The sequence below is a fragment of the Nomascus leucogenys genome, chromosome 22a (genome assembly GCF_006542625.1).
Source record: "Nomascus leucogenys isolate Asia chromosome 22a, Asia_NLE_v1, whole genome shotgun sequence".
Lineage (NCBI taxonomy): Eukaryota > Metazoa > Chordata > Mammalia > Primates > Hylobatidae > Nomascus > Nomascus leucogenys.
In genome coordinates this window covers 78,108,314-78,123,992 of record NC_044402.1, presented here as the reverse complement: position 1 = coordinate 78,123,992, position 15,679 = coordinate 78,108,314, and the positions used below count along the sequence as shown (strand labels likewise).

General features: G+C 39.0%; 1 protein-coding gene and 1 long non-coding RNA gene across 4 annotated transcripts in view; one reads left to right on the top strand and one right to left on the bottom strand.

The window, feature by feature from the left end:
• Positions 1-15,679, top strand: part of PDE11A (phosphodiesterase 11A) — a 428,560-nt gene that overhangs the window by 347,110 nt on the left and 65,771 nt on the right. For all 3 annotated transcript variants that reach the window (XM_003253771.4, XM_030803549.1, XM_030803550.1), the window contains 2 exons: positions 8,044-8,134; positions 11,787-11,887. In XM_003253771.4, coding sequence (XP_003253819.2) covers positions 8,044-8,134; positions 11,787-11,887 — 192 coding nt within the window. The remainder of the gene's footprint in view (positions 1-8,043; positions 8,135-11,786; positions 11,888-15,679) is intronic.
• The window catches only part of LOC105740291, a 50,013-nt gene that overhangs the window by 14,257 nt on the left and 20,077 nt on the right, over positions 1-15,679 (bottom strand). The window contains exons 2-4 of the long non-coding RNA XR_004027958.1: positions 10,645-10,787; positions 8,027-8,161; positions 6,520-6,781 (exon numbers count right to left, since the gene is read on the bottom strand). This is a non-coding gene — a long non-coding RNA (uncharacterized LOC105740291). The remainder of the gene's footprint in view (positions 1-6,519; positions 6,782-8,026; positions 8,162-10,644; positions 10,788-15,679) is intronic.

Genomic DNA, 15,679 nt, shown 5'->3' with positions numbered 1-15,679 from the left:
TTGGCACTCCAGAATAATCTTTCTAATTCACAAAGCTGACCAGGTCACTCCCCTGCTTAAAAGCCATCCACACCTCCTGTGGCTTTTAGAATAGTGTTCCAGTTCCTTAGCTTAGCCCCATTCGGGCCCTTTTCATTCAGACTTCTGCCCATTTCCCTGGCCCAGTGCCCACTCGCCCCAGCTCACCCCACTCATGCATCTATGTTCCAGACACAGGGACTCCAAGAAGCAATGGTGGGGTCCTGCTCAGTCACATCTCTCTGCTGCCCAATATGCTGTTTCCCCTGCCTGGCATCCCCTTCTCTCCTTCTTTCCCCAAAACTCCTCTGAAAGCATCACCTTAGTGTTTCTGTCCACCCTAATGTACCCCCATGGTCAATTTCCTATGCCCTGGTTATGCCTTTTCCAAAGTGTGCACTTCATGGCATTTTAATTGCTGACTTGCAGATGTGTCTTCCCTTCTTATTTGGCATGTGCAACAGTGCGTGGACAGTACCTGGGGGAGCATAATAAACAATAAATGTTTGGTGAATGAACAAAGGATAACTGCATGAGTGGATGAGATATTTTTAACTACAGCACTTTAACAAAGTTTCCTGATTTCTTTAACAGATGCAACCTCTTATAAATTATTATAAAACATTGCTTGTTTGTTTTTAACTTTTATTTTAGGTTTGGGGGTACATGTGAAGGTTTGTTACATAGGTAACCATGTGTAATGGGGGTTTGTTAAATATATATTATTTCATCACCCAGGTATTAAGCCCAGTACCTGATAGTTACCTTTTCTGCTCTTCTCCCTCCTGCCTCAAATAGACCCCAGTGTCTATTGTTTCCTTCTTTGTGTTCATAAGTTCTCATCATTTAGCTCCCACTTGTAAGTGAGAACATGTAGTGTTTGGTTTTCTGTTCCTGCATTAGTTTGCTAAGGATAATAGCCTTCAGTTCTATCCATGTTCCTGCAAAAGACATGATCTCATTCTTTTTATGGGTGCATAGTGTTCCATGGTGTATATATACCACATTTTTTTAATCCAATCTGTCATTGATGGGCATTTAGGTTGATTCCATGTCTTTGCTATTGTGAATAGTGCTACAACGAAATATTGTTTTATACATTGTCTTGATGCTGCAGTAAACAGCTGGAGCCCATTGTGTATGTGGTGTATGCTTTCATTGTAGGGTCCGATTGCTCGTTGTTTGGAGTTCTTGTGTCTGCACTGCATTATTTTTTTAGGATTCCTCTCTCCCCCAGGCCAATGGTATCATCATCAGTGTATCTCCCTCTAGCATGCTCTCTCCAGCCCCCTACCACTCTACCACTTATGCAGAAAGATGGGATAACTGTGTTAGAATTGTGTCTGTAAAACAAGAGTCAGAGCCTTTTGAATCCTTTCAAGAGTGAAGTGCCCAATACTTATACTCAGATACCAATGGCCCCTCCCCAGAGAGAGAGCTGGTATATGGCACTGACAGAGGCTGCTCTTCCTGCTAGTTGATCCCTCAGCTGTTGGGACCAACAGTGCACACCTAATCAAAGCTGGACCAATCGGATTTTATCTCACAGGAATTTGGAGTTGGATTACCATGATATTAAGACAGTTAGCTGCCGGGATCCAAGCTGCAGGCTCATGTAGATTTGGGAGCTGAGGCTACCATTTGGGAAAGCTATGATGATCACATACCAAGTGGATGAAAGAAACAAGAAACCCAGTCTACAAAGAGAAGGATGGAGCTGCTATTCAAAGAGAAGCAGAAGAGAGAGACTGTGTAACCTGAGAGAAAGACAGTGAAAAGGCAGGCTTGATCCCTGGCTCTCTCCATCCTTGTTCCTATTTCTAGGAGACCCAGCCATGCTTGTGATAATTGGGCTTCTTCAGAGTTCCTGGTATCATTCAATCAGCCTGCCTTTTAGTGAAGCTGGTTGTACTCCATTTCTGTTCTTTGCAACTGACACTTCCTGAGATGAGAACTACAGTTTATTTATTGTTTGCTGTGTCTTAAGCCCTTACCGACATCAACTCTGTAGAGTTGATATTTTTGTCTCCATTTTACAGGAGGAACTGAGCCTCAGGAAGGTAAGTAAACTTGCCCAAATCCATTCATGTGGTAGAGTGGAGCCTGGACCAGGGCTGTCTGTTTTCAGAAGCCATTCTTTAACCACTGTATCACACTCTGGTCCATGACTTTATGACATCTATTTTGAGTTGTTGAGCTTCCAGTTTATTGGCTGCTTTTCCAGATATGTGAGCTCTTGAACTAAAATATATTTTGACATTCAACAGTTCAAAGACATGAAGCCATAAAAATTATAAAACCAAACTAAAGCTTACTAGTCATGTTTTACACTACCTCAATTTTACAAAAAAAAAAAACAAAAACTGAGGTCCCCAAATCTCAGGTTGCTTGTATAAGACTGAACAGCATTCATACATATGAGGTAGGTATTGAGTCACTAGTACTAGATTTCAGAGAGTTTTTTGCATCCTCACATCACATGATCAAATCTGCCTATTCCAAGGTAGTGTGATGCATTTTTCTCAAGACAATTAGCTTTGTACACAGTTTATCAGCTCATGGGATGTCAGGAGAACTGCACCTACCTTATGGAGTCACTTTTGCACTTAGGACACTTAATGCCACCATTATCCAACCTCCGTTAAGATTTCCCTTGATAATGAATGCTGAAAGAGCCTTTTTAGCATCATGGTCCAGGAACTACCTTTTTATTGATTACAATGAGATTTATTCAGTGAGTGTGCCATTGTTTAGGAAATCCCTTGCAAGAAACCTATCTTCTTTTCTTGCTTTTTATTTCCCAGTAAGTAAGTACTTTCTATATTCAAGATGCTGTGCTAGGCATTGTGGGAGAAATAAAGAGATATAGCAAACATCCCTTCTCTTAAAGTGCTCCCAGTCTAATTGTAATCTTTGAAGTGATTTGAAAGTGGGATTTAAATGCACCGATTATTATGCAACAAAGTATATGCTACCTTTTTTTCATATATAAGGCTATAAAAAAACAGGAGACATTTAGCAAGGGACAAATTACTATATAAAATGCAAAATGCCTCTACAATAAAAAGTGTGGCTTTCGTTAGAGCACAATTTGATTTATTCTCTTAGCCTTTCTGATAAGTGAACCTTCGCATTTTCATATTTTGTTCTTAATTTTTAAGTATTGGAGTGTGTGCAATGAATGATCAATAGGTAGAGAGGGCAGCAATACCACAGTGCTTTGAAATTGCTCTGTTCACATCTCTCCCCTGTTTTCTCCAGGGACCGTGTTCCCCACTCATCCTTCTCTCTATTACAGCTGCCCCTGATGATTAAATATCAGTACCAAGCAGCTTTGCAGTATATTCTCCTAGGAGACTTCTTCTATTCATTTCTAGCATAATCTCTTATACTCATTTCTTGGGAATGAAAACCCATCTTGTCGCTTTCGGCCAGGTCCCAGAAGTGAAATACTGGGGCACATTAATCTGCCGTGACAGCCTAATCCCATTCCTCACCATCTCCCAACAACTCTCAATTTCCTAATTACGTTTCATAGTTTTCCTTTTTAAAGTTTTGTTTAAGTCACGACTGCACACTGCCATTCAGTCTGTTTTTCAAAGAATATGCATATCTAGGGAAGTTATCAAGGTACATTTACATTTGCACACATTTTTGGTGCCTGTGCAAAGTGCCAAATGCCTGTAGGGAAATTTCCACCTTGACTTTTCTTTTTAATAAGTTTCTCCTCATTGAGCTGCCTATCCAAAATGAAAAGCTTTAGTATGTTAAGATGACCTACCATCAATAATGCACATTGTGAATACTTACATGTATAAAGGTATTTGTACTTGTGGAATTTGGATTCTCTTCTCTTGCTCTCTCCATACACCCTACATATATAAAATTATATTTTCACAACTAAAGGATGTGTGCCCCAAAGACACTTATATGATGTATATACTTAGCACAAACAATTAAAATTAGGTGTGCTGTTAAAGTCAATTTTTTCCATATGTGACTGATCTCAGGGTTTTTTTTTCATATTTTATGTGAGAAAGAAGAAGCATACCTTTATAAGTGGAAGTATATTATGTGAGAGACATGACCTCTTTAAAAATGGTTTTACAATCAGCCTGGCACGGTGGCTCACGCCTTTAATCCCATCACTTTGGGAGGCCGAGGCGGGCAGATCATGAAGTCAGGAGTTCGAGACCAGCCTGGCCAACATGGTGAAACTTTGCCTCTACTAAAGATACAAAAAATTAGCTGAGCGTGGTGGTGCATGTCTGTAATCCCAGCTACTTGGGAGGCTGAGGCAGGAGGATCGCTTGAACCCAGGAGGTGGAGCTTGCAGTAAGCTGACATCGCGCCATTGCACTCCAGCCTGGGTGACAGGGCGAGATTCCGTCTCAAAAAAAAAAAAAAAAAGGTTTCACGATCAATTAAAAGTAGATAATGCTGCTTATTATGTTCCCCTCCCACAAAATCACAATGCATTTTCACATATTGCCGCCTCTGGAAAATCCTTACCATAAATAAACAGATTCACTTTTTAAAGCCAGCATTTTCCAAACTTATTTGGCCATGGAACCCTTTTTACTTCTTCTCTTAATGCCATTTAACATTCAGAAGAACTAATATTCTGTAGAATGCTTTTTGATAAAGCTTATCTTCACAGATATGTTTTGTTTTTTTGCCACTTATATCAAGACTGTAGACTTGGCTCTTGGTGGTCCCAGGAAGTTCCCAGTGTGTAACAGCAGATATAGGCAGGATTCCTAATGGGCCTTGGCCTGAGACAAAAGGCACTGAGGGGTTTGGCAGTCTAGAAAATCTGCCAGGGACCAAATCTAATAGTGTAAATCAGGGATCCATTTGGAAATGGAAGTATTCTTGCTTAGATGATTTTACTTTTAAAAAACCCCTCAAAGTTGAATTAGTACCATGCTCCATTCTCTGAGGGCTAAGATGGCACCTTGTTTGCAGAAAAGTGAGCATTTTTAGTGCAAGGTTGATCAGAGAAAAATTCCTGACACATTATAAGGGATTGTGAGCTTCCTGAAGGTCGAACATGTCTTATTTCTCTTTGAATTCCACATGCCTGGGGCCTGACATAATAATAGTTATCAATGCTTATTGGTTGAATGAATGATAGATGAATGAATGAATAACAAAGTCTCCCCACACTTCCATGGCATTAGTCTGGTTCAGTGGCAAAATCTACCTATCTTCTGTGATTGAATCAGTATTGTGTGAGGCTGGGCAGAATGTAAGATGGAATTACAGAAGGGAACAAAGAGGGAATCTGACGAGGAAGATGCTCAAACCATAGACAGTGGCTGCCTTTGCACAAATACTGGGAGATAGAATACACCAGATCGGAGACATATGGATATGGGGGAGAGGCCTCCATCCTACGCACAGGAAGGAGCAGTGTATCAGAAGCCATGGTGTATTTGTTAAAAGGTGTTGTTATCATCCCCATCCTCACTCCCTTAAAGGAGAAAACATTCCTTATTCACCGAAACAAAGAAGATACAGAGTGACTTCTGATCATCTAGCTTATGCAACTTTTGTGGAGTCTGTTAACCCAACATGAATAAGGGAAGAGATAACATTTTGTATCTTGACTAGATACGAAAGATTCACATTAGTAAGTGAGGTGCATGTGAGCATGGCTGATTCATAGGAATGATCACAGGAGTCAGCCTGTGGTTAGCAATGATACTAATAGAATTCTGAATTAGATTTTGAAATCTTCTTTCATTGGTAACAACCAGCTTAGTAAAAATGGAGAATCAAATATCAGAAATGTATGTTATAATTATCATTTTCATTATGTAACAGGAAGCTTAAAAACTTGGATTCAAATCTGGAACTGGTACAAGCTAGCTGTGTGACCTTGGAAAAGTTACTTAACTTCTCTGAGCCCTGTTTTCCTCATGTGTAAGTGAGACAGTAATACTTATATCATGGTCATTGCCAGGACTAAATGCTATAATGTATTAAGTTGTTAATATATAGGCTACTGCATGGTAGATACTAATGGTAGCTTTATTAATAATAATATTAGTATTATAAAATATGCTAACATACTTATTATCAAACTCCCAAGTTGAACTGTAATCTCTCGACATAGTAACTACTGTAAGCTTATTAGACAAGCAACCAATATTTTTTAAAGCACTTACTCTATGCCAGGCTCTAGGATGTGATATGCATATAAAGCATCGCGGAATTTTAACAGCCAAGACAAAGGCATATAGTATAGGTTTTGAAACATGTGTCTTCATAGAAATGAACTCTATGTAAAATAAATAGTAACTAACATTAAATATTAATTTATCACTAAGATTCGCCTAGCAAATTTTTACTTATTAAATGATATAAATTAAGGCAAGATTTAAAGAAATAACACATACATGATTAAAATCTAATACCCTCCTTACTAAGCACCTAAGAATAATAATTCCTGTATTTTACACTATATTATATTATATTCAATAATTCCTACTGAACCTTATCCTGCTGGAAGAGCTGACCACATGTTGGGAGAAGAATTGGGAGAGTCTTTCCGAGAATTGCAAGTCCCTTGTACCCTTGAGCCAATGGTGGTTTTGGGCTGCCTCCCACTGAAGTTGGAGGAAAGCTTGGGACCAAAAGTCTTCATGCTGCACTTAGATGCAGTCCTTGCTTCTCTCACTGGCAGGACAGATTGTGTTCAATCAATCTCCAGCATTTCCAAGTTAAGGCCAAATTGCCCTTTCAATGTGGAAGCCCCCTGCAATAAGCAAGAAAGAACAAAATGATCTAGATGGATCCTTATCCTGAGTCCCATGGCTGCCTTTTACACTGTGGGCTTCTCTGGGATGTCTCTTGATTCTTAAGATACTCTAACTCCCATTTCTTAAACAGAGTTGGAAGTGAACGTTTTTGAACTTTTTTTTCTTTGAGACGGAGTCTCGCTCTGTCCACCAGGCTGGAGTGCAATGGCATGATCTCAGCTCACTGCAACCTGTGCTTCCCAGTTTCAAGTGATTCTCCTGCCTCAGACTCCCAAGTAATGAACACTTTGCAGAAGTGACATTGTTAAGGAATGGGTTGTTCTACATAAATGAAATTTACAGATAACTCAAAGTAATCCCTTTAAGTATCAATGAGTATTTTATTAATTTAAAATGGAAATAGTCACATATGTTTTAATTATCGATTAATAATTAATATAGACTACAATCTACTACATGCTGGGAACTGTAATAGGCATTTTCAAATACTTTATTGTTCTCATAAATAACAGGTTAGGTAGATAATATAATCTTAGAGACAAAGAAACTGAGTCTTAAAAAGGCCAAGTAACCGTCCGAAGCTACCACTTGGAGGAAGAGCTGAGATTTCCCTCCAAATCCAGAGAACTTTTCAGAGTTCCACACTGAGATATCATAGTGTGACTATGGACTAGGAGGCCGTAGTAGAAGGCTGTCAGCCTTTCATGTAGAGTAGATAAAATGCACTCTGCAGAATATTCACAAGGTCTTCTCCTATGGAAGTTCAAATACGTTTTGTATAAGACAGTTGTTCTGAACACTCAGAAGGCACAGAAGGTTTGTTCCCTGATCCCCCGAGCCAGAAATTATGTCTTTTTTTCCTCAGAACATCCATAGCACTTCAATTGGACCTGGAGCACATTTCTACAGTGATTAGTATTTGCATTGTTTTTATGTGCATTATTTTTCCTTGTTATCTCATCTCATCTTTCTTACTAGTCTGTAAATTTCTTAGGGGCAGAGACTGCGTCGAATTCATCAAATATCATTTGCAGCATCTAGCCTAATACATAGAAAGTTCTATGTATTAGGAACTTTCTTATATATAGAAAGTTCCTGAACAATTTATTTCATAGATGAATGGACTACAAAAGCAATTACCTGAGAATGTGTCTGCTCATGGTCCTTTGCCAAAAGCAAGAAAAGCAGTTTGATCCAAAAAGCTGGTGTAGGGGAACCGTCGATAGGCCCTGCTCACTCACCCTCTGTCCTCTTTCAGGAGCGGCTCCGCCCTGGCCCAACTCTATGGAACCTCTGCTACCTTGGAGCATCACCATTTCAACCACGCCGTGATGATCCTTCAAAGTGAGGTACAGGCCTGATGTTCAGCTTCTCCCCTTGACGGAAACCAAAACAACTCTTTGTTTCCTCCCTCTCTTTCTTTGTGGTGCCACGGGTAGACACAAAGAAGTGGGAAAACCATTTCTAAGTCAACTTAATGGGCCTTAGTGGCTTTTTCTGTTCCTCTAGGTGCCTGAGCAGGACCTTGCAGAGTCTTCCTGAGCTGATTCACTTGGATTTCATTATTGGTTAGGAGGCTTTTCAGATTCACTTAGCAGGGTAACAGATATAGACTGCTTGTCACCATAGCATGACCTGACCTTCCTCAAAGGATACAGAACACTAAGGGAACAACTTGATCCAAATAGTGAGCATCCCAACATTCCCATTTGGTGAAACTCTCAGTCATTTTAAAAGATGGTAGAAGCAAAAACAGGTTGAGAAAGTTACACCTTATTAGCACAATTGAGAAACTATACAACTTAAAAGAACTTAAAATTGTTGGTGGGACCAGTTAAGAAGTGAGAACTGCAGCTAAACTTAAGACCCAGGGCTAATGCCATAGCCTGATTTTGCTTCATGTGGCGATGCAGGAGTTAGAAGTAGTTGGAATTTTATACTTTTAGCTCTCCACAGAGAAAAACAGAAACCACTAACTGACTCTGGCTGCAGCATCTGAGTTTTAAATTGCCAGGAAAGGATCTGTTTAATTTTCTGCAAGCATACACACTTTTTTTTTTTTTGAGGCCAGGAAGGGATCATCTGTTCCCCATTATTTGTCAGTTCTCTAGCTGTGCCATTAATTATTATTATTATCATCATTAAGGCCCTGCTTCGCTGGAATAGCATCATTAAATATGGAGGTTTTTTACCTCCAGCCTATCTTGAGAAAGCATGTCTTTTGCAATATCATGGAGGCCTTCGACCCCATAAAGGAGAGTCGGCACTCCGGAACCTGAATGCAGACTGCAAAAGGGAAAACCTGCTGGGAATGATGTATTTTTAGTTGGAAATGAAACACCAAGAGTTAGGCTCTCAGTAACTGGCAGAAGCCAGCATCCTGGCCTCTGTAGCTGTGGAGTTGTCCTCCAAAAACAGTGTCTTAGCTGAGAACTATGGAAGAACTTTGGTTCAAACTAGCTTTTCTGTGCTGGTAAAGGTGATGAGGATACACCTCTGACAAACCACCACCTTTGTAATAACAAGTATTATAAACAGGATGTCAGGTTTCCTCAGGGAAACAAACCCCACTCACTCAGAATTTGTGTTCATGCAAACAAAACACATTGGCCGTCCTTCACTCTGGGGTTCCCTATGAAGAACAGAGACTATCAATGATGGAACCATGCACTGTCCCAGCAATGCCTCCAGTCCCCTGTGGTCTTGCCCATCAGAAAGGCAGAAATGCAGGTGCTATTATTGTTCCACTTTCCAAATGAGCTCTGGTGCAGAGAAGTTAGATAGCTTGAGGAAGTTTGCCCAGACCTTTCTTCCTCCACATCTGCATGTCTTTCAATTAACACCACACTCACAGCCTCCCTAAACAAAGAGCAGTATTTCAGGGAGAGTCAAATCTACTTCAGGGACTGTAGAAGACTAATTTGCATATAAACAATACACTGATTGCAAATTAACTTTTTCTGGCTAGCACTGTCACTCTTAGCTGTAAATGGCATTAGTGATTATATATCCTTCAAAGTACAGTCACATGCAACATGTTTTGGTCAACAAGAGACCACATTGGTACGACAGTGGTCCCATAAGATTATAATACCATATTTTTACTGTAACTTTTCTATGTTTAAATAGGTTTAGATATACAAATACCAACCATCGTGTTACAGTTGCCCACAGTATTACAGACAGTAACATGATGTGTGGGTGTATAGCCTAGGAGCAATAGGCTATCCCATACAGCCTAGGTATGTAGTAGGCTGTATCATCTAGTTTTGTGTAAGTGCTCTCTATGATGTTCACACAATGAGGAGATCACCTAACAATGTATTTCTTGGAACGTACCCTCCTGTTATGTGACGCATGACTGTAATAAAACACACATCCTCATAAAATAATCCACACCCTCAAATTCAGACCAGATTTCTTCATATCTCAATGTTAACTTTTACTGTAACTTGCTCTTAAAGGCTGTGTGTCTTTGGGAGATTCTGGGTGCGTCGCTAGACTCAGGTGACTGCTTTTCCATAGCTTCCTACCACTTTTTCCCCGGCCCAAGAACACCTGCCTGTGATTGATCATTGGGTAATGCACAGGCAAAAAAACCTGGGCAGAATTATGGTGCAGCATTCCTTTTGTTATTTGTCTTCTTCTTAACGGCTGAATTAAGGGTCTGAAGAGCTCATTTGAAAATTATTATTAATATTGGACCTGGTCCCAGGTAAAACCAATATACTCTAGTCTTTAAGGAGTGGGGGGTTCACCCAATGAAATAAATTAACTTGGGGAAACAGATTATCATCTGGTGCCTGGTAAGAGATAATTTACTAATCGATATCCTAGTTCCCTGAAATAATTAATTTACCTCTCATTGGAGAATGGTTCATTCTCAGGCAGTCATTCCACCACTTTCCTTCTCCAGCATCTTCCGGCTCTCAACACGAGATTTAAAACTGGTCCAGTTCCCAGGCCATATGCTCATGAGTTCATATTTCACACTAAGAAAACCTAAAAAATGAAAAGTCCTGACTTTAAAAACAAACTAAGTGAATTGTTGGTCACTTTGCAGAAGGATTTTTCACTTTACTAAAGACAAATATTTTAGCCTAAGTGTAGCTAACACAAATTTTGATGAAAACAAGGGTACCTGTCAAAGGTATGAAGATAAAGATGTCATCCCAACTTCACTTAGGTAAACGTCATTTTAGAGTCCCACTGTGCCAAGAACAATGTCTTATGCATCCTAGCTCTTCAGTAATTAATTCATATTCACCATACTGGATTTAGCCTGCCACACACTTCATCAAAGTGCACCTTCATGGTGGGAGGCAGGTTTCCTCCGCTTCAGCAGCAGTGACATGTTGGGCCAGTAAATCTTTGTTCTGGGGGTCTCCTGTGCATCATGGGATGTATAGCAGCATCCCCGGCCTCTACTGCTAGATGCCAGTAGCACCTCAGCCATTTGTGACAATCAAAAATGTCACTAGACCTTGCTAAAGATCCCCATTGTCGAAATGGCCCCCAGTTGAGAACCACTGTTCTAATGGCTTTTTATTCTTCTTAAAGTCATTTGTTGCCATAGCAAGTGTTTCCAAAATGCCAGCTTAAACCTTTACTGGTAGTGAAGATAGCATTTATTTTAGGGGGAGAAATGTTCCCAAATGTTTCACAAACTTCTCCTCTAAGTAATTCCATAGGAAATGGGTAGTCAGATGGAATTGTGGGCACAATATATTCATAGTAAGAGAAGTTCCAACAATTTCAGATTTTCCCTTTGAGGCTAAGCATGTAACAAAGTGTCCCTTGTTAGACTTTGTCAAAAAAGACTGTGCATTCTGGCTTTGCTAGGTTTGCCAGGGAATCTGTTTATATTTATACAAAATTTCACCATGCTTTTTAAAAAGTGATTTTTTTAATGTTCTCAGACTTTTTTTTAATAGAGGAAAAACATGTAATCAACAACCACAGATTTAATGTCCTTTGTGACTTTTTACTTTCTCATTACAGGGTCACAATATCTTTGCTAACCTGTCCTCCAAGGAATATAGTGACCTTATGCAGCTTTTGAAGCAGTCAATATTGGCAACAGACCTCACGCTGTACTTCGAGTAGGTATTGGCATTTGATCTGTTTGACAAATGGATGTCTAAAGTTCCATCCTGTAATTAATCTGCAGGTCTACACTGGAGGTTACCTGTTATTCTAGCATTGATATCAATGTGTAAATGAGCTAAACTTTTTTTGTTGTTGTTTCTCTCTCATATAAATGAAGTCCATTAAAGTGGTGTGTATAAGCCAAGAGAGTCAAGGCTACAGTCACAAGATTTCTATTTTTCTTCTGTTTCATGAGTTTGTTTGACACACAACTCTGAAACTAAGTGATGGCCATTTTTATCATAGAAACTAGCTAATATTGCTATTTAAGACTGTTAACTTCTGGTCAGCTGTATAATGGCATTGATAATGAAGATGAGAAATATTCAGTGATGGAAAATTAACTAGCAATCCAACAGTTCATTCCTTGATTCTTTTCTATCTCTTTCTTAGAAGAGCTTTCTCTCCTTTTCACCAAAGTTCAGGCCTTTCTCTAAGCTGGAAATTGCACCCTCCCATTTCCAGTGGGTCCTGCTTTATCAGGCACCACCTTTCTTAGCAGCCTGGAAATTTCTTCCACCACTCATTTGCACAATTTTCTCCTATCTTAAAGACCAAACCATGTCACTCCCTTAAAAAAATTTTTCATTTGACCCCATGGAGATCTTTAATTGTTTTTTTATTTACCTTTCTTTTACTGTTTATCTTTTTAAATAAACAGAGCACATTTAGTACCTCTATTTTCCTAACACCCATTTACACCGTAAAGAGCAGAGTCCATCTCTGCACTCTATCAAAATTGTACACTCAGAGGTCACCAGAGCCATTTCTCTCCTCAAATTCGATGGCCTGTACTCATTTCTGATAGTTTCCTTCTTCTTTGAGATATCTGAAGGTTTAATGAGTTATTACTAATTTCTACTCTCCTTGCTTCCCCAGTCTCCAGCTGCCTTTCTCTCTTCTTTTCTAGATCCTTGGCAGGTTTCTTTTTTTTTCTTGATCCTGTGTATAAGCTCTTGAAACATGTTCTTCTTTCTCTACTCAGATCACTCCCCTGGCCTCATTTCTATGTTACCTCTATTTATGTTATGACCTGTGTGTAGAAGACTCTGAAATTCTTCACTCCAAACTCCCTCACACTGTAGACCTGTATCTCCAGCTTCCATCTCAAAAACCTTCAGTGTCCTCATTGCTTTCAAAGGAAGTTCTAAACTTGGTTTGACTCTCAAGGCCCTCTATAATCTGCCCCCAACCTTTTTTCATTCTTACCTTCCACATCTCACCTACATGATTGGTCTATGTCAACCAGACTAGTCTATGCATTACTCTTTGGAACACCCTGTGTAATGCTCCCTGTGCCCTGATTGTATCACCATTCCCACATCGAATCCTGTTCCTCCACTTGCCATCTTCCTGACTGACCATCCTTTAAGATCTGTTTCTTCTATCACTTTTTCTAGGAAGACTTGTGCCATTCGCTTTGAAATGACTCCCTTTGAAAAGCACTGTGGCATTGCATCAGTTAGAATTAGGTTCAATTGTAAGGGATATTCAAAGCTTAAGACACTAAAAGCCCAAAGAGATTGCTAGAAAGTCAGTATATAGAACGCTTAGCACCCAGGAAGTCTTCTACTAACACAGCCAGGTCACTCCCCTTATTCTACCTTTGGAAGGCCACAAATTTATCCTCTGGAGAAATAAAATGAAGAGCTCTGAACTGAGGAGAAGTACAGGGTGGGAATGAGATACAGTGCTCAGGAGAAGGGATTAAGTTAAATGGAACCAGTCTCTGGATTGAAAACCTGTAGCCCATAGCCAAGCACTTAGAAGCTGGGAGTCTATAAGCCATACACCCAGGGTTGTCAGATTTAGCAAGTAGAAGTACAGAAAGTCCAGTTATATTTAAATTTCAGATAAACAATAAATACTTTTTTAGAATAGTTAGATGCCCCATGAAACATTTGGGACAATTTATACTAAAAATTATTTTTTGTATATTTCAGAATAGCTACAAGAGAGGACTTGAAATGTTCCTAACAAATAGAAATGATAAATATTCAAGGTGACAGATATCCTAAATACTCTGACTTGATCATACCACATTCTACGTATGTAACAAAATGTCATATGTACCCAATAAATATGTATAAATATTACGTATCAATCAAATATTTTTAAAATAATTATTTTTTATCTGAAACTCAAATTATTTTATCTAGCAATTATACCTCTCCCCCCCACACACAACTCCCATTTAGCTTTTTAATGCCTTACTATTACACGTGGAAAACCAAGAATCACAGAATATTTTTTCAGCATCCAATAGGAAAGACAGAGGCCAAACAGAAAAAAAAAGAAATTCAGAGAAAACAGGGAGAGGAAGAAAACAAAACTAAAAACTGTTGTTAGTATTCTCAGAGAGCTAAGATATTGCATCCATGAAACAAGAACAGGATGCTTTTTAAAAATAGTAATAGGAGCAACTATGAAAAAGAAAGCACTTTCAAAAATTAAGAACATGATAGCCAAAATAAAAAAAAATCAAATGAAAGCATTAGGAAACACAGGCCAAGGACAAAAGACAGCAAAATAGAAAACACTGCTATATTTCATTGTATCTCTTTTAGTACTATTTGTTAACTATGTTCATGTATTACTTTGATAAATATAATTTTTAATTAGTTTAAAATATATACTTAAAAATTGAAATCCCAGCTCTGCCACTAATTAGCTGTGTGTCGTCAGATAAATTATTTACTTCTCTGAGCCTTTCTTTCAAATATAAAATGGAGATAACAGTACCTATGTCATGTCTTAGAAATGGTGACATCTACAACCTCATTTGCTTTATAACCTATTTATTTTGCATGTTTTGTGGCCCTTTGGTTGACTTAAATGTCATGATCTTTCATCTATTTTCTGGATTAATGCTCCTTAATTTGGGATTTATGGAAAGCCTGTATCCTTTTAATGTTTTATTGCCTGTCCCTGACACTTGCAGGATCTTGTGTTATTTTCCTCAAAGTAGAAGCATTTTCCCAAGCCGTATTTCCAAGTAACTTCTAAAGAGAGAAAAAAAAAAAAAATATCAACACTCAGAGTCCATTTATCAAGCCCTGTTAGGGATTTGACGAATCACTGAGTGACCGCTGGCATGCAGTCAACGAAGTTGGTTGCAACTCGTTTTCTCATTACTCTGTTCTTATCTTAATGCTGCAGCCCCTGCTAATGTTTGCTGACTCCCAAAGAAGCTGGCTTGTTCTCTTTTCATCAGCGTTATTGTTTTTTGAGGTTCTGAATAGCTGCCCATTCTCTAATCTAGACTTTCAGAGGATTATTCACTTGCCTGTCTAAAGTTGCATCAAAATATTGCTATATTTTTAGCCAGAACAATCCCTAGGGTTATAATGAGGGGGAAAGCAACTACTACAAACTGTCGCCCAGATGTTTTTATTTAATAAATGTGCAATTGTGGAATCGGAAGGATCTTAGAAATGATGCAATCCAATTCATCTCCTTTTTTGCTGATCAGGCGCAGAGGTCCAAATGGTTAAATAGCGTAGCTTAGGTCGCATAACTCATTATTGGTAAAACTGGAACCCACACGTCCTCTTTCAGGGCTTTTTCTTCAGTCACGATGCTTCCCTCTCAAATGGAAGAATCAAGAAATCATTGTCATTTTAATTGGGGATATATTATGTGATAATGTTGACCCTTTCCAGGTGTTCTGTAATCAGTTTAAACACCAGCTTGAGGCCCCTGTGTCCTCTCCCAAAGCAAAGTTGGAGATAAAGGCTTGCATTCAG